The sequence below is a fragment of the Sturnus vulgaris genome, chromosome 5 (genome assembly GCF_052056855.1).
Source record: "Sturnus vulgaris isolate bStuVul1 chromosome 5, bStuVul1.hap1, whole genome shotgun sequence".
Classification (NCBI taxonomy): domain Eukaryota; kingdom Metazoa; phylum Chordata; class Aves; order Passeriformes; family Sturnidae; genus Sturnus; species Sturnus vulgaris.
The window spans coordinates 65,506,162-65,528,613 of record NC_142247.1 but is presented as its reverse complement, the minus strand read 5'-3'; the positions used below and the strand labels follow the sequence as shown (position 1 = coordinate 65,528,613).

At 36.8% G+C, this 22,452-nt stretch overlaps 1 protein-coding gene across 1 annotated transcript in view; it reads left to right on the top strand.

Annotated features, from left to right (window-relative positions):
* Positions 1-22,452, top strand: part of PCLO (piccolo presynaptic cytomatrix protein) — a 322,162-nt gene that overhangs the window by 129,227 nt on the left and 170,483 nt on the right. Inside the window, exons 4-5 of the mRNA XM_088165885.1 lie at positions 9,239-10,459; positions 17,020-22,081. Coding sequence (XP_088022011.1) covers positions 9,239-10,459; positions 17,020-22,081 — 6,283 coding nt within the window. The remainder of the gene's footprint in view (positions 1-9,238; positions 10,460-17,019; positions 22,082-22,452) is intronic.

Sequence of the window (22,452 nt, the reverse complement as noted above, 5' to 3'; positions counted from 1 at the left end):
TCTATTATATCATCATAAGTCCACTGGGGAATGGAGTACTCCTACTATAGTTCAATACTTTGGGGCCTTGTCCTTATTTCCAGAGAGCTATGACAAATTTATTGACACTAATGAGACAGAAAAATAAAGTCCCCAGATTTCATAGGGTTGAGGGTTTTTTGTTTTGGTTTTTTGGGGATTTTTTTGTGTTTGTTTGTTGTTTGGGTTTTTTTTTGTTTGTTTGGTTGGTTTTTTTGTTTTTTGTTTTTTTTTTCCCCTAGCAGTTAAGAACTGTCTTTTCCTCTTATATCTAATATTTATACTGAGAGTTAGCAGTACTTTTGTTTTGGGCAGATTTACATGGGTTTAGATTATTTGTTATTTTCTTTGCATAATTTTATGGTGCCTATTGAAAGTAAACTCAAGCTTATTATGTGTGATTGCTGGAGTATATAGGATTTATTTGCACATTAAACACCAAGAAAACATCTGCTTAAAATCATACTGTAGCATCACAGTATGTTATACTTTTAAACAGATTACACTCATGTTTCTGTACAAAATCTTGAGAAGAATTTTTAAAGAATATTGGTCTGAAGTTTCCCAGAAAAGTATTTTATTTTTAATTCTTCTTGTACATATGTGCCAAAGTGTAGGAGAACACATCAGCCTCACCTTTTTTGAGTTACTGGATTTTCTTGCTGGCTAAACAGCATTTTCCTTTTTAAGACAATCTTTCCAATATTTTCTATCATACGATGGCACAAAGGCAAAATTGCAGGCAGGAAAGTTCAAGGTCAAAACAATGGGCAGGACATACAGAAAATATTATTGTCACTTAAAACGTGTCACCACAGTCTCCCTGAGAGCTGATCAGCAGCAGCCCCAAAGGAGGATGAAGCCAAGAAACTAAAAATCTTATTTTTTCTCTTTTTCACCTGCACCTCATCTCTCCCCTTGCCTTTCCCTAGACTTTGTACTGCGTTGCCTCAAGGCTTGGGAATTTGCCTCTTATCAGTGAAAGTGGCCACACCTGATGATAAAGTTTTATTCTGCCCACTTGTTTATAAAACCAGGCAGTGTCTATTTCTGTGCTCTGCCATCTCTGCACACTGCCCATGCCAGGGAGGTCAGTATGGTTTTCACCTCCTCATTTTGGGTGTTTAGGAGAAATGTCCTTTAGGAAGAGCTCAAGAAGCTGCTGAAGGCCTGTGTGTTTCTCAGCACGTCCCATATAACACAAAGCCATGGTCATTCTGCACAGATGTCATATCTGTTTCCTTTGTTTACTTCTTTTATTTCTTTACTGCTATGACAGCTGCCAGTGTATCAGAAAATGGTTACATGCAAACTTCATACTGTAACTGTAGCTAATAATTAATATAATTTTCCAAAGCCTGATAACGAACCTTCCTTTCCTTTCTGCTGGACCTGTGTTCTGTATCGAGAATCGTGTGTTTCCTTGACTATGAATTATCTCCCATTTTTTTGTCTGCTTGTTTCTTTGTGTGGCCCCCTCATTTTCAGGCACCTAAAGGATTAAGATATCTTTCACATGACATGGAAATCAAGCATTACACATGAATCATTGCTAATAAACTGAAATTATAAGGCCATGTAAAATAAAAATAACTGAAAAAGCAGCTGTGTAAATTGTGATTCTGATTAAAAAGATTCAACAGAATAGACAAACTGAAAAGTGGAAGAGTCAGTGAAACTGTCTTCAGATATTTAGAGTTTTTGAATATCAGACCATTTATTTAAGTATCAGATAATAGATTTAGGTCTATTCTTCAGACTACTATTTTAAGAAAGGTTTCTCTTTGAACTTTAGTGTAGGCTCTGAACAAATCTCACATTCATCCTTGAAGTGAGGTCTGTGTGGAGCACAGTTTGCTGCAGGCTCTCTCCCTAATCAGGAACAGATACAATAGTCAGACCACCAACACTGTTCATTTCTGGAGAGAACATCCCATAGCCTGCTGAGTGAATCTGAGTAGCCAGGGTCATAACTTTAGGTCCTCAGTGAAGTATCTAAAATTTAAGTTAAATAAGACTGGATGAACCTAGGAGTTTAAAAAAAAAAAAAAAAATCACCTTTTATTCTTTCAGTATTTACATCTCTGTAGATAGCGTTTCACTTTAAACCTACAGATTCCTCTTCATTAAAAATTAATGCATTTATAGGTAAAATGGGGACAAAAGACACATATTTCAATCTGTTTTAGCAGAGATTTTAGGTTTTTCAAAGCATATTTTTTGGGTGAACTACACATGTTAGTTTTAGGATTATCTGATTTGCAAGAGCAAACAAAATGCAAAATTAATTTTCAGAGCAAGGATGTATATCAGTTGTCTCTGTGTTTCTATTGGAGATGACCAAAATAAAAGGTTTTTACAAAGAATGTTTAAGGTATTTGTATATATGATCCATTAACGTTCAAATAGAAAGATTGCAGTTGTAGTTTATAACTAAATAAATTGTGAGATGTAATAAAAATAACAGTTCTTCTCTGCTGAAGAACCTAGTTCCATAGCTAAGATGCAGTTTGTGAACAAAACCAATTTTCTCTAGACTGTCTGTAAAAGGTCAGCATTGAACACAGAATTGAATAGACCACAAACTCTTCAGGGGATGGTGTTGTTTGTTGTTTTATGCCATCTGTGACACTAGACATTTTGTCAGTTCAGAACAAATAATAGCGATGGTGGGATGGGAATACTCACATGCTCTGCTGACCAGCTTGTGGGAAATCGTGATTCAGCTGCAAGGAGGCACAGAAAACAGTTATTGTTTGAGACTGTTGTAATAAAGGGTACAAAGGAGCATAGTGAGGCTTCTCAACATCTCCATACAGCCAAGAAGGATTACAATAGCTTAACATTTTTAAAGTTCTGACTAAACTGGTTTATAAAATAGTTATTTAATAAAACTGTATTTTTACCATAAAATTATGACTTCAGACACTAACACAACCTTGGATTTCTTTGGTCTATAGGATCTACAGAAACCTTTAAGAACTACAATTCGATCAAAGCAAGTTAAGAATAGCATTAATAGAGGTCACATGCTGCTGTTCATTAATGCACAACAGCGTGGTCGTTCGTCACGTATGCAAGCAAACAGAAATTGTTTAAGTCATCTAATTGGGAATTTCCTTAAAAGAACCTGTGAAAGAGAATGTCACTGCAACAATTTTTATCTGACTGTGATTTTCAGATATACACTGAAATTTTTTCATGAATGTAACTATTATCTTCTTATCCTCCGAGTAAATTCTCTATCTCCAATTTTGGAGTGAAATAAGATACCAAAATAATACAGAAACCATTCTGAGATAGACTTAGTAGATTAGAAGACTGCTTAATCAGACAGTTGTATAGTCATTGGCGTTTAAGGACAGAAAGCTGATTTTCATGTGTACTTCATTGTAAAAGTCAATATTCAAAAGAAAATCTTAAATGTCAAATAAACATAAGGTTGGCCTTTAAATGATGCCCATATCCACTTTATTGCTTTTTCCTTCACTGAGGTTGTTTTTGCCATGGTAACAGAAGAAGTGGTCACCAGGAGTACTGAAATGCTCCATGCGAGTTTCTCTGTGCAAGACTGAGGAGGAAGGATCATGCCTTTGTTTTGGGCAACAGCACCTCTACAGCTAAACCTGCACATACAAAGGAGGACATTCAGTCATCTTGTTCTAATGATGCATGAAAAAAGCAACAAACATATTACAGCGCAGTTAGATCCAGAATAAAAACAAATACAGTGATGTTCGCCCTTGCTCAATAAAAATGCAGTAATTTTTCCACAGTTTTTGGTTCTTTTGCATCTGTGATGGTGTATATATACACTAGGGATACATTTTTGTGCATTGACAGCATAATTCTAAGCCTCTAAGGGATTTCAGCAAAATAACTAAGGGAAATTAAAGTATACACAGACACTATATGCATAAAAATCCCATTATCTATTAAATTTAATTGCTAAAATAAAAATTCCCGTACAACAGAGCAATTGCTGAAAAAACACAAAACTTGAGTTTTTCTGTAGGTGCTAAGATGTATCTTGAAGTAAGGTAAGGGTATACACATTTCAGAATTGTCATCACTTGAAGAAGTAGGTCATCTTTGTGTTGTCATACTCTGTATTTCAGCTGTACATAATGGAGTGAAATATGCAGCAGTCACAACCCTATTAAATTAAGGAGCAGATAATTCCTGACACATGGGAGAAACATCAATTCCTCTGTACTTTTCTGGTAGTCTGCTGTATCATTCTCTTCCTTTATCACTTGTTGTATAAGAAATAGATCATTGAAAATAACTTATTTTATTTCATAGTTGTGACGGCTTATAAGTAAACATATAAATTAGTAACATTAATGACAGGCTGAGATAACTTAGTCTTCCTCAAACACATACTGAAACTCTTTATCTGAGAAAAAGATAAAAGATGGCATTTTGTTTTGCATTGTTCAGATAACAATCTCGTTTGCAACTTAAAAAAATTAAAAAAAAAATTCTTAAGCTGAAAAGATAATCCCTTTCTCCTCCAGTTGACAAACTTCTTTACTCTGCAGGGATTTTTACAGTTGTTTTTTTTCTAATGTGATGCTTTAAATTCATCTGAACCAGTTCTTGGGGATTTCTGTGATCTCTCTGGTGGCTAAAAGACACCTTGATGTTTAAAGTCAACTGAATTCTGTGAATTTATTTAATGCTAATGGTGTAATCCATTCTGCTCATGATTACTATTACAGAAATGCAATTTTCAAAATTGTTAGGATTTCATGAATCATTGAGTGATTTTGTTGGCAATCACATCATATATTGAAGTTAACTGTGAGCCACACTCCTATTGTATCATACTCCAAACTTCAAATCACTACTGGCAAGGAAGGTGTTCTAATTTTAAAGCTAAATTTCTCCATGGACAATTAATATCGGTTTGGTTTGCAGCCAATATACCTTTCCTCCCATATAGGTCATATTTGTGAGATTCATTTTTCTAGGTTAAATTAGCCACGTCTTTCTAACCTTTTTCTCCAAAAATCAGCCATCTGACTAAGCATTTGTTTGCACATCATTTCTCCACTTGGGGTGGAATCCAAAAATAAGTTTAAGTTCCTAAGTGACATTTTACACAAAATTTTTGTGTAAATTTGGGAAAATTAGCCTGGAAAACTGCCTGTGACCTCCACAGACACTAGATCTGTGAAAACCTCTCTGCATTTTTTCTAATTCTGGATGCCATAGAGGCTTCACTGTGGACCCTGTCTCTGCCAAATTGGCTTCATTTAGACAGTTACCTTCTGCCTGCCTAACACTGTTTGGATAGAGGAAATGTGAGATTTTAGTATTTTATTTTTGTATTTTTCTCTTCTTCCAGATCCACAGTCTAATTTTGTGGTCATGCTCTGAATATTTATGTTTCTCTATCAATCTATGCAGCATAGGTGGTAACTTTTTTGCATGTAGGTCTAGTAATTTGAATATTTCTTCTAGAGGTGGGAGATCTAAGTCCTCTAGTTTGTGTGATCTAAGTTTGTGTGGGACTTGAATGTGTAGATCACACATCCCAAGGAAGTTCTGAGGCCAGCATTCCCATTCTAGATGGGAATGTAGCCTTCGCTCTCTGCATTTTGTTCAGGCAATGTCTGACAGGCAGAGCGACACAGCAAGGGTGATGTACAGACTTGAGGAGTACAGAGCGGTTTGTGGATGAGTTCACACTGCAGATAGATACCAATGAGGGGTTGTTAATATTAACACACTCAGCGCCTCAGTGAGGCCTTTGGATAGTGTCTGCTGGCCAGACAGTCCCAGTCAGGTCAGCAAGCATCAATTCCTCCACCTCCTTGGAACACCTCAGCCAACCTTTGCACTTGCTGGCTTGTTGCCATCCACTTCTCTGTATTTTCCTTTTGGCTTTGTAGCTCTTCATGTCAGTATTTATTTTCCTGAATTTTTCTCCCTGTGACACTAGGTGGTTTTACTCTTTTTTGGGTTTTGGTTTTTTTGGGTCCTTTGTTTTGTTTTTTTTAATTTTCTTACATCACCTGGCTTTCTCTGAAATACCATCTCAGCAGCCTTTTTCTCAGTAAAACTGAGCTGAGGACTCTCAGATGTGCTGTACCAGCCTAGGCCTTGAATCAGACACCTGAAACTGTGAGCTGAGCCTTTCGAGGATTCCTTCAGTCCTTTTCTTTGCAGAAAGGGCCATTCTGTAACAAGCAGGGCAGAGCTCTTGCTTGAACACTGAAAAACAGACATTCACAATGAATGTTAGATATATGCCCTTTTCATAAGGACATTTTTTTATTACAAAACTGAGTGATGAGAACATTGTGACAGAGCTACTTTGTTCCGTCTAGCAATATTGGGTTGTAAATGTTGCTGAAAACATTGGGAGAGAGCAGTGGATTTAGGGTATTAAAGCACTTGTATCACTTGTAGTGCCAGTCATGTCTATAGCCAATTCAGGAACCAAAGGGTGTGAAGAATTCTGTAAAGAACTAAGATTTATCTAGTGAGGACTGCTAAAAGAAGATGATGTCCATTTCCCAAGTCCTAATAAATTTGGGTTGACAGGCTAACTGAAGAGATAGCCTTAGGGAAAAGCTTGCATTCAGGGCATGAGGTTAACTGAGGAAAAGACAAGTCTAAGACTGAGGCATATGACTTCATGGTACAAAATTTGATTTTACACAGAGCCATTCTGACAGAGAATCAGGAGCTAGAGGCCTGGTGCTATAAGATAATTTTTTAGGCTCTTTTGTGACCAAATATCTGCATGATAATGAAAAACCATTATATGAAACATAGCTTTGGGAGTAGTATATGCAATGCTTATACAGCAGCACTGAAAAATAAAGTGATAAATAGATGCAGATATAGGAGAAGTCCAAGAGGACAAGGACAAGGTTCATTAAATCTGGATATCTGGACAATTGCAGGTTATTTCCCTTCTATCACATTCATCCTTATGTCAGAGAGGCACGTCTGAGAGGTCCATCTTTTGACAAAATTTAGTGCATTTTGCCAATCTGCTAATAATCAAATGCCTTTCCTCATGCTAATTGTCATTATTTTCATTTTTAAGAGTTCTCCCATGTGCTCAGCACAAAGCATAGTCCTAGAGTTGCAGAAATCTTCCCGAGGGAAAAGACACTAAATAGGGACAGCAAGTAGTGGAAATAGTGACTAGGTAACTGGGTAACTATTAAACACTTAATACTGTTACTAAAGTTGCTAAAATTCTTACAGGCACTCAAAGGACAGTGTCTGTGAAAGATTTAAATGAAGGAAAGGGAAGTGACGATGAATCTGAGAAGGAGCAAGTGTGTGAGCAGTGACTGGGCTGCAGCTGAGAGCTACTAGATGGAATCTGCATAATCAGCAGAGCTAGGAGAAGAGCCAAGTGCAGATCTACCACCAAATGTAGACAGGAAAGAAACAAACATAGAGACCCTAGAAACTGGATATGGATATAAGGAAATAAAAGTAAAGTAGGTCAAACAAATGGTACTGTGAAAAGAACATGTGAATTTAAAGTATAAATTAAAATGTTCATAACGAATATTGATATATATAGCAGTAATTTTTTGAACCATGGATTATTTCATGGAAGTAGCCACTTGATTATGTTTTTATATAATTGAAGATGGCTAAGGCTAGATTCTGAGAAGCTTAATTCGTTTAAGTACTGCCTTATTCTCATACCCTGTGCTGACTGAAGCTATATTAGCACAAATAATAATGGCATTATTTCTGCTTACATTGGGAAATGAGCATGTTTCAGGCTGAATTGATAAAGCAAAATCTGCCCCCTTTTTGTGGCTTTAAAATCTTTAAAATTAGTTATATTTTGCACATTCATTAAAAAAGAAAATGTATTTATATTTCTCAATTAGCACTTCCCAAACAAATAATGTGTAGTTGGAACACTTTAAGTCCTAAGGAGGAGGATAATAGATCCTGGAGATTATATTTAAATGCTTTTTTCAACAGAAAAACTAAACCTAAATTATATTTAATAGTCTGATACAGAGCCACATTCAGTTTGGATTTGCAAAGGATATAGAAAGTGTTAGGGGAGACAGCTGATTCAGCTGATAAACTGCATTTATTGAGACAATATTATCAGGTACTATTATTAAATATTTTTTGTGTCAACTACTAGGATGCTCACTAGTTTGGTCATTTCTATTAAAGTAGAATAATAAATACACAAGACAATTGTTTAATGACCTGAATGATAATGCTTACATCTGTGCTTTGCTTGTGCCTGAAACAAAATTTTTTCAGACAACTTTATACATTAAATAGCCTCTCCTTAGTTGCATTTCCATAAAACTAGCCCATGTGAGCTGTTCTTACTTCAGATTTTTGTCAAATCATCTGTGTTTCCTGTATTTTATATACCACTTATAAAAATAGATGATCAGCTATTTTTAAATATAGATTTACAGTATACACCACTTATCTACCAGCGAAGCTCATTTTGCACTAATGAAGCAAACCTACATTAGCTATTCTAGTATCCAGAAGATGTCTGTTTTTTTCTTTCCTTTCAGTGCCTCTCTGTGCTTAAAATCTTCTTTTGCTATTTTAAAGGAACTATAAACTAAATCCCACTGGAAACAGTGTGATGATTCCTCTCATGTAGTAGCTAGGCAACTGGCAACGAGATCTTTTGCACAGATAGGAGCACTTGTCCTTTTTCTGATTTTCTGGGAAGAAGAATAAAAGGTGCCAGTGTGCAGCAGGGATTTAGCAGTAAAGTGAGCAGAGAGATGATCTTCCTGTTGAGTTACAGCCATAATAAACTTATACAGATACCTATACAAAATCTCAAGAGGGGATTTCCTAAGAGAAACAGAGAGCTGTGAGTGCCAGTTGGTCCCCTTTTTCTCAGTCTTGCAATATTATGGGACCTATTGATAGATTAGAAGCTTTCGAAAGAAATATATGTTAGAAATAAGTAAGCAAACTTTGCACATATAAGTCATCAATATTTGGAAAAATGTTGTTGCTGTTAGTTATCCCAGTGTCTTTTTATATTTGTTCATCTTGACTTTCTGGTACCTGATATGCTCAATTTCTAGAATGGTGCTATGGATCTTCCTGCCAGAGCAGGAAAGAAAAGAAATTACTTATCAGTACTGAAAGAATTCAACTGTGTCATCTGAAAACACTATGTGATTTTATTATTACATTTTCAAGTAAGTAACTTCATATGTTTGTTGTATCCCAGGTACAGGAATGGCTTTGCTTAAACTGCCAGACCCAAAGGGCAATGTCAGGACAACTTGGAGACATGGGCAAGATGCCACTTCCGAAAACAGGCCCTTCACAACCAACATCCAAAGCACCTGCTCCTGCTCAAAAACGGCCTCTGCCTGCTGTTTCACATTCCCCTCAGAAGACTTCCACACCTCCCACGCCAGCAGCAGCAAAGCCAAAAGAAGAACCAGGCGTTCAGAAGGAAGCTCCAAAACTTCAGCAGGGGAGATTGGAAAAAACATTGTCAGCTGATAAAATCCAGCAAGGAATTCAAAAGGAAGATGCAAAACCTAAGCAGGGAAAACTTGTCAAGACACCCTCAGCTGATAAAATCCAGCATGCTTCTCAGAAGGAAGACCCAAAGATTCAGCAAACAAAACTGACAAAGACAGCCTCCTATGACAGAGTTTTGCATGAAGTTCAGAAGGAGGATGAAAAACTACAAGAAGCAAAGCTGGCAAAAACATCCTCAGCTGATAAAATTTTGCATAGAGTTCAGAAGGAAGACATTAAACATCAAGAGGCAAAGTTGGCAAAGATACCCTCAGCTGACAAAATTTTACAGGGAATTCAGAAAGAAGACCCAAAACTCCAACAGATGAAAATGGCAAAGGCACTGTCAGCTGACAAAATCCAACCTGCAGTTCATAGGGAAGGTACAAAACTTCAGGAGGTAAAATTGCCAAAGGCAGCTTCAGTTGATAAAATTCAACATGGAATTCAGAAAGATATAAAACTTCAACATGAAAAACTTAAGAAAACTTCATCAGTGGATAAAATCCAAGAGGAAGGTCAAAAAGAAGAAACAAAACTTCAGCGAGGGAAACTGTCAAAGACACCATCAGCAGATAAAATTCCTGCAGCAACAACTGCAGACCAAAAGAAACCCCTAAGCACATTGGATGAAGGTAAAGAATCTGTGCTCCCAGAAAAGAGTGCACCACATCCAGAAGACAAAAAGGGAGAAATTACAGCTGAGATTAAAGACCATGTTGCTGAGCAGAAACCAGAAGTTGAAGCACCTTATAAGGGACTACAGGCTAAGGAGCAAGAAGATGTTAAGAAAGAGGATTTGACAACTGGGATTTCACAAGAGGTTCTGAAAGCTGAAAAAGCTCAGGAAGAAGAAATTCCTGTTCAAAGAGCACCTTTGCCAGGAACCGACCACGTGGCACCAGTGCGAGAAAAAATAGTAAGTGTTTTTTTCCCTCCAACTTCCCTTTCTCCAGCTTAGAATCTGGTCCTTACAGACCTTCTCCTTCCTGCTTTACTGTTATTCTTGTTACAAAATGATTCTAAATTATAAAATCAATGACTCCCATTGAGTGAAAGTTTCACTAGTTAGTCCTCTGCTCAACATGCACATTTCAAGATTACTTGCCTGATTTTAAGTCTCATGCAATTGAGCGTTGAAATTAAAGCAAAGCTCCTGTTTAATAATTTTTCCATTATTTCATATTTATTTACTTTGATCTCTAGACTCTTCAGACTTCAAAGATTATTTGTTGAAATTAGAGTATTTTCATAGTTCTCAATCCCAAAAGGGAATAATCTGAGACAGTAAGGTGTACAGTGCTTTGCTATACCAAAATATAATATAAATTTCAGGAATACTTTGTGATGCCTGAACATGGTACATGAAAGTGTGCAATCTTTACTTGTTTTTACTATTTAATTGGCTTATCTCATATAGACAAGTATATTCAGGTAAGATTCTTGTGGGCTGTCAAGTCAAGGGAATGGGTGAGTTTGTGATAGCATGTACTAGTGGTCTGTATTCAAGTCACTTTATCAGCTGAAGAGAATAACATACACAATTTATTGAGAAATGAAAAATTTGTGGGTTTTGTATCAGCACTGCAAATTAGATGGTGATTATTACATTATGAAAGTCATATGTTATGAAAGTAAGAGTAGGTTTAGGGAAAGTGTATATTAACCTTTGATAGAATTATGTTTTCAAATAATCCAAGTCAAAAAGGTCAAGGATTTGATTGATTTTTTGTTTTATGTATTTCCTGGTGGTAATTAAGATATTTGGATAGAAAAATAATCTAATTCAGAAATTTTGCTTTGGAAAATGCTATTTTTATAAACCAAGTCTCCTGTCTGAAATAAACCTCCCATCACATGTTCTGTTTACTGCTCTTGATCTTATCAAGAGTTATGGTGTATGATTGTACTGAGGGAATCCCTGAATTATGCTTAGAGTAACATAGCCAGAAATGCTGCATTTTGGACCAAACAAAAAGGAGATCTGGGAAAATCCTATTTCAAATTTTTCAGCCTTAGGAATCAAGATAGTGTCTCACCTAGCTTGTGCTTAGTAAAATTAACTCTGATTTATTTTAAATTTTTCTTTATTGAAGTACTTCAATGCTGTCTGTGCTGTTCATCAAACATTGCTAGACACAGCTCTCCCCAAGAGAGCATGTTATAAAAATGGAAGAGGTGATACCAATTTAGATATCACACATTGCTTCCATTTCACTTGGTAAAAGACAACATGTAGACATTGAAGAATATAATTTACATGTATTTCAGAGTAGAATCATATAGAGGATTTCAGCTACGTGTATTTTTAATTAGGGATGCAAGGGAAAACCTTTCAGCAGTTGATAAACTGCTGTCATTATATATTCAATTAGAAGAAATGGTAGTTACTAAGTCTTCTAGCTTTCCAATAAAAGGTAAGCATCCTACTTTTCACTAAAAAAAAAAAAAAAAAGAAAGAAAAAATCAGCAATAACCCAATAAGTCTCTGAAGACATGAAAAGGCTAAAGTTCTGATTCAGTACAAACAGTAGAATAATCCATGAAAAATCATAAAATCATAGGATGGTTTGCATTGGAAAGGACCTTAAAGATGATCACATTCCAACCCCTCTGCTATGGGCAGGGACACCTTCCACTAGACCTGGTGGCTCCAAGCCCCATCCAGCCTGGCTTTATGCACTTCCTGAGATGGAAAATCCACATCTTCTCTAGGCAATCTATGCCAGTGATTCACCACCTTCCTAATAAAGAATTTCTTCTTAATATCTAAACTAAACTTGCCCTCATTAAGTGTGAAGCCATTTTGCCTTATCCTCTCCATACTCTTGTAAATATTCTCACTCTATCCTTTTTGTAGGCTCCTCTCAGATTCAGGAGAAATCACAGATATCAGTTGAATTCAGAGATCTGGCTGGAATCCTTAAAAAAAAATAGTGACTTTAATATTGAAACATTTTAAAATATTTCAGTCTCAAAATGTGATTTAAGGAATCATAAAGGCTTTTTTTCTTCTTCAAAGCATTTTTTTTCAGTAATATTTTGAAATATCTTCACAGTGTTTTTAAAGAATAAACTTACTGCTCATGTTTTACAGGTCCTTTTCCTGAGAAACTGTCTTGTAATATTGACAATTGACATGTGCAGTAGCAGTTAGCTGTTCTAACAAGAAACCTAGAAATCTCAGAGGTTTAACACATGCATTTTGTCAGTATCTAATTGCCATCTTGGAATTCAGAGGGGTTGTTCAGCATACCTGTATGAACCCATTGTCTTGTTGTCAATTGGCCTACATTTGTAACATATTGAATATATTATATATGTACCCTTATTACTACCTTCTTCTGATTACTGAGGAATGATCACAGGTTTCAGTTGTGTGACTGGGTAAATATTAATATTTTGTTGATTGGCATCATTATTCTAACATATGCCACAAAACACAGTCCAGAGAGATAGAAGGAGGATAAGACTTGTCTATAAGCAATTTTTCTGGATACAAATAAAATGTTTCATTTTGAAAATAAAAAATTGAAATGCACGTTACAGAGTTTAGTCAACTGTTTCTTTTTCACTTTGTGAACCCTTTTTTTAATAATGTAGGTATCTTTGGTTTTTCTATAAACAAATGGACTTTTCAAAATTATGAGTTCCTTAGAAAAATAAAATTTCTGTCCTCTACAACAGAATATAATCTTGGTACTAAAATGTACTTTAAAAAAAAAATAGGCCTTTTTTTTTTAGCCATATTTTTCTTTTAATAAAGTTCTGCTTTGATTTAGTAACTGATGGAACTTTTTCATAGGATCATAGAATCATTAAGGTTGGAAAAGACCTCTAAGGTCATGAAGCCCAACCATTAGCTCAGCACTACCACCTTCACCACTAAAACATATCCACAGGTACCAGACATCCAGATGTTTTTTGAGCCCTAAGTTTTATATTTTCAAATAAGCATAGTAAAAGTGAGGAAGAGTATGAACAAATAATATTTATAAAGCTAAAACTTCTAATACAAAGTAGTTGTATAAATGATTGGCTCTGACATCATAGAAATGCCACAGGAATAGCACAAATACAGTTGACATTAGATCATTTTTAACATTAGTTAAAGAGTTTGCATTTGCCATTTTTAAAGTCTTATCCAGACTGCAGCTTTTATAAGTCTCCATCTACCTCATTTCTCAAGAAGTTTCTCTCATCCATGTCTGTATTAGAGCTAAATTTGTCCAGGATTAAAAAACACACGGTAGGCAAACTCAGAGGAAATGCCATTGAAATACTCAGAAAGCCCAGTAATTTGACATGCACCACAATACTTCCTAATTTACAAAGAAAAAAAGTGTATTTTTAATATAAGTGCATTTTTGTTAATTCTCAGAGAGTTTCAAGACCTTAAAGAGTTGTGGAATATATACATGATCCTTATCAACATTGTTTTTGCAACATTTTGTTATTCATTTAAAAATCTTATGTTTATGATATGTTTGCAAGTTTAACAATGGTGATGTCTTTGTGGATGCAATGGCCAACACTGCAGAAAATAAGTTAGCAGTCCTTTAAATCCTTTAAGTCCTTTAATAGATGTAGCTAGTGACTATCCTAAATCTCAGACTACATGAAATAGGGAGAAAAAGCCCAGAGGCTTATTGTAAGTTACATGCATATTCATCTCCAAACATGATATGCAGGATAATGTTTGCATGTACCATGGTGCAGGCAGTGATACAAACAAAAAGCTTAGACAATATATTCATATTTTGGTAACCTTAGAAAGAAAGTTGGGTTTTTCTCATCCCTTTTATTTCTAGTGAGGAATGAATTCTGTCCTTATTGTAGATCTTTCTTCTCCTTACTGTACAAACAGCAGACTTTCTCATATTCAGTTTCCTGCGATTCATAGCAGTCATTTATGTCATTCATACACTGAGGTTCAACACCAGGGTGGGCAATAGCAATATTCTTTGCCATCTCCTCTGGTTTGCTCACAGTAGGTGTTAGCCATTGGACTCATCTGCAAGGAGAATGGCTGAAGCTGTTCCATGTTCTGTATTTAAGTGTTCAGCTGATGCCTTCTGCCTCTGCTTTGCAACCAACTGTATCTTGGAGAGCCAGGGTCTGCGAGGTTACTCTCACTAGATGGATGCATTCTGTCCATCAGTTTCTGGAAAACCTTTTGAGCTTGAGCAATGTTTGCATTTTTTAGTAGCTCATCTAAATTGATCATAGTGAGTTTTGTTGGGTATGTCTTCACAAGTATGAATATAGTGGTCATAAATGAAAAAATAACAATCAAATGTCATAGGTGAAGTTTTAGTGTGGGGCATGTTATTTACAGAGGGAAGAATCACTTGGTTTTAATGATACATGTATTTTTTAAACATAGCAACATAAATTCCCCTTAAACAGTTTCTTCTTTAATAAAGGGAACAGAAATGTGAATATAACATACAAGACCTGAAATGTTTAATTATGCTTCATTGCTGACTTTTTGTAAGGGACATACATAATTCTATCCTTAAGGGCTGGAGAATATCCAAGAGTAGATTTTTCAGAATATTGAGAGCTGTAGGCTTCAAATGGTGATGCCTTTCCAAAGCTGTTTTAAGTAATACAGATTTCTCCTTGTTTATATATTAATCACAGCCTTATCATTCAAGAAGTCCTTAGAAATGTTTGTTTTCACACTGGATTTTTATTTGGAATGGGTTTTGCTGTGACATCAGATATTTGAATTTGCAGTATTGGTTATAATGTTCTTAAGAACAAATGTAGATTATATTCGATGTAGTATCTGATTTTGCAAATCATATAATAAATTGCTTCTGTGAAGGATGATTAATTAATAAAATATTGATTAGTATATTGCTGTAATAATAATATAAATACTTTCATACCAGTATAAATTATAAATATTAGGGTTTAAATGCAGGATTATGTTCAAAGTGATATGTCTAAAAGCAAGCACACATAATTTAAATGTAAATTAAATCTAAACCTGACTGGGCTTAAAAAGTAATATGACTGACTAAAAAAATATTATAAACTTTGAAAATACTTGTAGTTGATAGCAACTTAACATGAGTGTAAATGTAATTTTAAATTATAATTAGCGTTCATGATAATTTTCCTAGTATATTTATTCCACAGTATTTTTAACTACTTTTCAAATAATTATGTTAGCAATGAAGTTAATAAATCAAACCTTTAAATAAATAGCTTTCTCTGCTTCAGAAAGCACTGACTTAGATTAGCAAGACTGGTAAATACTACCTACTTCTATTACTGAGAGCCCTAACAAAAATAAAGTTCACATTATATTATTAAAATCATGAGACTTTGGGATGCTTGTTTTCAAATTGCCAGTGGATGTGGAGACAACTTCCTAAAAGTGTCAGCCCAGAGTAGAGCTAAGGTAACCTGTAATTTGGAGAGTGAACTGTGTTTTAGCCAAACAATGAGGTACTTTCAGTAAGTACAGAGCATTTCACAGCTGCGAGAAGCAGAAGTGAAACTGGTGCAGAAACACTTGTTGTAGGATATTTTTACTATTTTTGTTATTTGTAGAAGGAGATAGAGATGCTTGTCTGTCAGAATGAGGTAGAAGGATCTGGAAGGTAGGATGACTGAGGGTGTTTAATTAGGGATGAGAAGGAAAACATTAGTTCTGAGGCTCAGTCAGGAATGCCTGCATTGTTTGCTTCCTTTAATCAATGGCTGGCCATCATGCTTTCATCCCTGCAATTACACTGCCCTACGAGCAGCTTACTCTGCACTACCAATTTACCAAGAAACTTCTTTTTTATGAGGTAATCAAAAAATATTTGTACAGTGCCTAGCTGCAGGGGACATTCCAATACGTGAGACATTCCAAATGCCATTAAACCATACTTCAGTACTCTATGTATCCTATTGCATGTTACAATGTGTAATAGTTTAATCAACAAAATTAAACCATGAGTGCAAACTTTGAGAAGAGTGACATATTTATCAACAACTATGAAATGTTGAATGGGAAAAGAAAGGAGCAGACTCTAGAAATTCTGCAGACATTTGTCAAGCTTTTCAGTATAGTAGACAAATAGACAGCTTTCCAATATAGTAAATAAAATCTTCAAATAAATAAATCCCTGGGCAACTTGTCCCATGCATATGTGATCAAATGGAAGGTTATCATTAGTAAGTGTTCTTAAAACAATTAATTTTTATATTGAAAAATAGAAGTTCATCTTCAAACTAGTTAAATCAGTTGCCAGTGTGGACAGATATGCAAAGCCTAGTTAGAGTCAATGCAAAAAACCAAAATTCTACAAACATTTTTGTATTATTCTAATAGCTTTGAATAACAAAATTAGTGTTCAGTCTTCATCTGAGGCATTAACTCATCCTTTAGAAAAAAGTCACATTTTTTAATTTCCAGGAGGCATTAAGAATTTCTGTATAAATATATACACACGCGTTATGTATTTATTTTTTTAGGAAAAGGAGGATGACAAATCAGACACATCAAGCTCTCAGCAACAGAAAAGTCCACAAGGTCTGAGTGACACCGGGTATTCTTCTGACGGGATATCAAGTTCACTTGGTGAAATTCCAAGTCATATCCCCACTGATGAAAAGGATTTACTCAAGAAATCTAATAAAAAAGACACTATTTCACAAGAAAGTCCACCAAGCCCCTCAGATCTAGCTAAATTGGAAAGTACTGTACTCTCAATTTTAGAAGCTCAGGCAAGCACTCTTTCTGATGAAAAATCCTCAAAAGGCAAAGAGCTTTCTGAAACATATGGTGAACAGACAAAGGATCAACTTAAAACAAAGCCTTTGCCCGTCACTCCAGAATCTTACAGTTCAGATGAGGAAGACTTAAAAGCTAGCAAAGAAGGTGAAGGAACCATTGTCGAAGAGGGCAAAGGAATTGCTTCCTCCCAGGCAGACTACAAGGAAGAACATGAAGGCAATGACATATCACCAAGAAGACAACAACGCTATGACTCTGTGGAAGACAGCAGTGAGAGTGAAAACTCACCCGTTCCAAGGAGAAAAAGAAGAACTAGTGTTGGTTCTTCAAGCAGTGATGAGTACAAACGAGAAGACAGTCAGGGATCAGGTGATGAAGAAGACTTCATTAGAAAACAGATTATAGAGATGAGTGCTGATGAAGATGCTTCAGGTTCTGAAGATGATGAATTCATTAGAAATCAACTCAAAGAGATCAGTGCAGCTGAAAGCCAAAAGAAAGAAGAAGTGAAAAGCAAAGCCAAAGGAACAGCTGGAAAACACAGAAGAATGGCACGGAAAAGTAGTGCAGGCTATGATGAGGATGTAGGAAGAAGACATTCATGGCACGATGACGATGATGAGACTTTTGATGAAAGCCCAGAGCCAAAATACAGGGAAAGTAAAAGTCAAGACAGTGAAGAACTTGCAGTATCTGGAGGAGGAGGCCTTCGACGTTTCAAAACAATAGAACTAAATAGTACAATAACAAATAAATATTCTGAAGTATCTGAACAACAGAAAGGTATTTTATATTTTGATGAAGAGCCTGAGCTAGAGATGGAGAGTCTCACCGATTCACCAGAAGATAGATCTAGAGGAGAAGGATCTTCTAGTTTACATGCTTCTAGTTTCACACCAGGTACATCTCCTACTTCAGTGTCATCACTTGACGAAGACAGTGACAGTAGTCCCAGTCACAAAAAACTGGGAGGGGAGAGCAAACAACAGCGCAAAGCAAGGCATCGGACACATGGTCCTCTTCTGCCCACTATTGAAGATTCTTCAGAAGAAGAAGAACTACGGGAAGAGGAAGAACTGCTAAAGGAACAAGAGAAACAACGTGAATTAGAACAGCAACAAAGAAAAAGTTCTAGCAAAAAATCTAAAAAAGACAAGGATGAACTCAGAGCCCAGAGAAGAAGGGAACGTCCAAAGACACCACCAAGTAATCTTTCTCCCATTGAAGATGCATCTCCAACAGAAGAATTACGACAGGCTGCAGAAATGGAAGAGCTGCACAGATCATCTTGTTCTGAATATTCACCCAGCATTGAGTCAGAACCTGAAGGTTTTGAAATCAGCCCAGAAAAAATAATAGAAGTGCAAAAAGTTTACAAATTGCCTACTGCCGTCTCTTTATACTCACCAACAGATGAACAACCAACTGGACTCCCAAAAGAAGAGAGTGGTCAAAAGACTCTGAAAAGTGCTGAAGAGGTATATGAGGAGATGATGCATAAGTCCAAATCATTTCAAATGTCAAATGAAAAAGATGAAGTATTTGAAAAAGAATCTTTATATGGTGGAATGCTAATAGAGGATTATATTTATGAATCTTTAGTAGAGGATACTTACAATGGAACTATTGATACTAATCTTGTTATGAGACAAGATGAGAGCAGTGACTATATACAACAGAGAGGAAAAGAGAAAAAAACAAGAGCTTCAGAACAGGTCTATGATGAACCACAAAAAATTAGTGATCTAGAGAAAGATTACTATAGTGTTGAGACTTTACATACTATTGTGCCTCAAGAAGATATTGTTTCTAGTTCTTACATTATACCAGAAAGTCATGAAATTGTTGTGTTAGACAGCACAGTAAGTTCCACCATTGAGGAAAAGCATTTGTTAGATGCAGAAGCTGCATATGAAGAGCTTATGAAAAGACAGAAAATGCAGCTAACCCCGGGGTCTAGTCCAACACAACCAGTTTCAGATTTCATTCCCACATCTGATACAAAGGTATCTGGTAGTGGAGAAATAGTGGATAGTACTTCTTTAACATCAAGTACTACTTCAGCAACCTCAGATGTATCACCTGTCAGTAGCACAACACTGTCTATTCCAGATGTTAAAATAACACAGCATTTTACAGCAGAGGAAATTGAAGATGAATATTTGACAGATTATGCCAGAGAAATTCAAGAAATAATTTCTCATGAAACATCAATATTGACATACTCTGAGACATCAGAAGGTGCTCCATCAGTTTTACCTTCTGATACAGCTTCCTTAACCTCATCTACATCTTCAGTTTGTACCACAGATAGTTCCTCACCTATAGATAGCACAACCACAGGTTTTGTAGGTCCAGCAGAAGGTGTAAGTAAGCCAGCAGATTCTGAAAGTGTCAGGATAGTAACACAGGTTCCCTTAACATCTGCAAAAGAGTACTCTGAAGTGAGCATGCCTTATGAATGTATTGCTGGAGCCACTAAAAAAACATCTCTTGAATCAAATGCAGAGAGTGTGGAGCAAACTGCAGTTTCTTTGCCTGAAACTGTACCTTTAGTAGTGGCAACTACAGTTACGAAAACCAAGGAATATGCAGATGATACCATTACCTTTGATACCTCCAAAGCAGAGAAGGAAGCAGCTAGAAAAATTATAAGTACAGTAGAGGCTGGCAGTGTCAAAATCCACCACGAAGAGCTGCACAAAGAATTAGGTGTTGATATGAAAAGGATTGATCTGACTAATGCTGCATCTGAGCAAACACCTATATGTATAGCACCAGTACCAGTTACAGAGCCTGCATCAGAAACATCTTCTGTACTCACTCCCAGTGTTGTAAGTAAGACCAGCATGGTCTCTGTGCCTTCCTCAGCTCCTGCTGTTTCGGCCAAAGTATTCTCTCTTTTTAGAAGCTCTTCTTTGGATTCTCCTGCACATCCTTCTCCACCCCCACCTCCTCCTCCACCACCTCCTCCACCACCATTACCACCACCACCTATTTTACCCAAGCCAGCCATTTATCCCAAAAAGAAGTCACAGGTTAAGGCTCCAGCAGCAACAGCTCCCACAGTGGTACCTTCAGTCACAAGTGTTCCAACATTAGAGTCCACAGCAGTATTAAAGGATCATGTGGTACCTATCACAAAAACATACACCCCAACACCACCTCCTGTACCACCCAAACCATCCTCCATTCCAGCAGGGCTTGTTTTCAGCCACAGGCCCCCTGAAGTAACTAAACCTCCAATTGCTCCTAAACCAGCGGTTCCTCCACTCCCAATAGCTGTTCATAAGCCAGCAGAAACACAGCCCAAGCCAGTAAGCTTGTCATTGACTTCAAGTATGACTCTGAATTTGGTATCCACAGCTGAATACAAAATACCATCTCCCACTTCCCCTTTGTCTCCACACTCTAACAAATCTTCACCAAGGCTGACAAAACCCTCACAGGAAACCTATGTTGTCATCACATTGCCATCTGAACCTGGAACTCCCACTGAAGCTATAACAAGCCAGGCTGTTACCAGCTGGCCTCTAGAAGCACCTTCTAAAGAACAAATTCCCCAACCTATGCAACCAATTTTTACCACACCCATGAAAACTATGGATATTCAAAGTATGGCAGGTCAGAGTATGTATATTTCAGGTGCACTGCAAGCTATTCCTGTGACAACACAAGCAACTCTTGAAAAAACACCTAGTTCAAAATCAGAAGTAGTAACAACAGACATAACCAAGACCACAGTGTCTGTGATTAAGGCTCCAGTGACTGGTTATGGTTTAGGTAGTGTTGCTATCACTATACCTCCAGAGCCACTACATATTGTAGACCAACCCAGATACAGGGAGAATGGAAGATTCCATCCTTTGGGGGATGTCATAGATCTTCGCACTTTAACTAAGATGGACATTGAAATGAGAGACAGCTGTATGGATCTCTCTGCTGTTTCCATGGATGTAAGAAGGCAAATGCCAGCAAGTGACACAGGTGCACGGCCAGTAAGTACTGTCCAGCCATCCATAATAAATCTTAGCACTGCATGTGTTGCTGATACTTCTCTGCCTGTAGTCACTGAGACTGTAACTGTAATGACCTGCACTGCCACTGTGAGCTACGCCACCAGCACAGACAGCCTTGTGGATCTGGGACATGCGATGACAACGCCACTTCAACTAACAACATCAAAACATTTTGAGCCTGCATACAGAGTAGCAGGCAGCCAGGCCTTCTCTGTAGGTAGAGATGAAGTGCCAATAAATTTATCACTAGGTACTTCAACACAGGCAGTGACATGGGCTACTACAAAGCCCGTTACTGTACCACCTGTTGGTGTTACAAATGGTTGGACTGATCTCTCCACTTCTCAGGTGCCAGCAGAGAGTGGAGCAGTTGACCTTAGCACTACAAAATCCCACAGAACAGTAGTAACAATGGATGAAACTGCTTCAGGTATGATAACAACAGTAATAGAAGATGATGAAAAGCCTGTAGATCTGACTGCGGGGAGAAGAGCTGTCTGCTGTGATATGGTTTATAAATTGCCATTTGGTAGGAGCTGTACAGCACAGCAGCCTTCTACTACACTTCCTGAAGATCGCTTTGGCTACAGAGATGACCATTATCAATATGATCGTTCAGGGTCATATGGCTACCGAGGAATTGGAGGTATGAAACCATCTATGTCTGACACAAATTTATCAGAAGCTGGACTATTTGCATACAGAAGCAAGAATAGTTTTGATTATCGTGCTGGGGCAACTGATACAGCAGTAGATCTTACTTCTGGAAGAGTAACTACAGGTCAGTATGACACAGCAGCAGATCTTTCTTTGAAATATAATTTTGATGTTCCTCACCTCATTTCAGGATAATTTTTTTATTGTTTTTCCCCTCCTTCTGTTGTTTTATTTTCTTTTGGACAGTGTGACAAATTATTCCGGATTACACGTGTTTTTCATTTCTTCATTTTACGTATGTGTTTGCACAGAGGTGCCTGCATGTGCCTGCATGTTCAGCAATGCTGTTTCCTTCACATCTAAAGTAGATCATTAACCTGAAGATTTGCATGCGGTTTCCCCTTCCCATTTATTTCATCAAGATGGGATGACTTTCAGAATCCGCAAAGCAGCATTCTTTTGTGGGACTGGACTGTAACTTTGCCCTGTAATTTC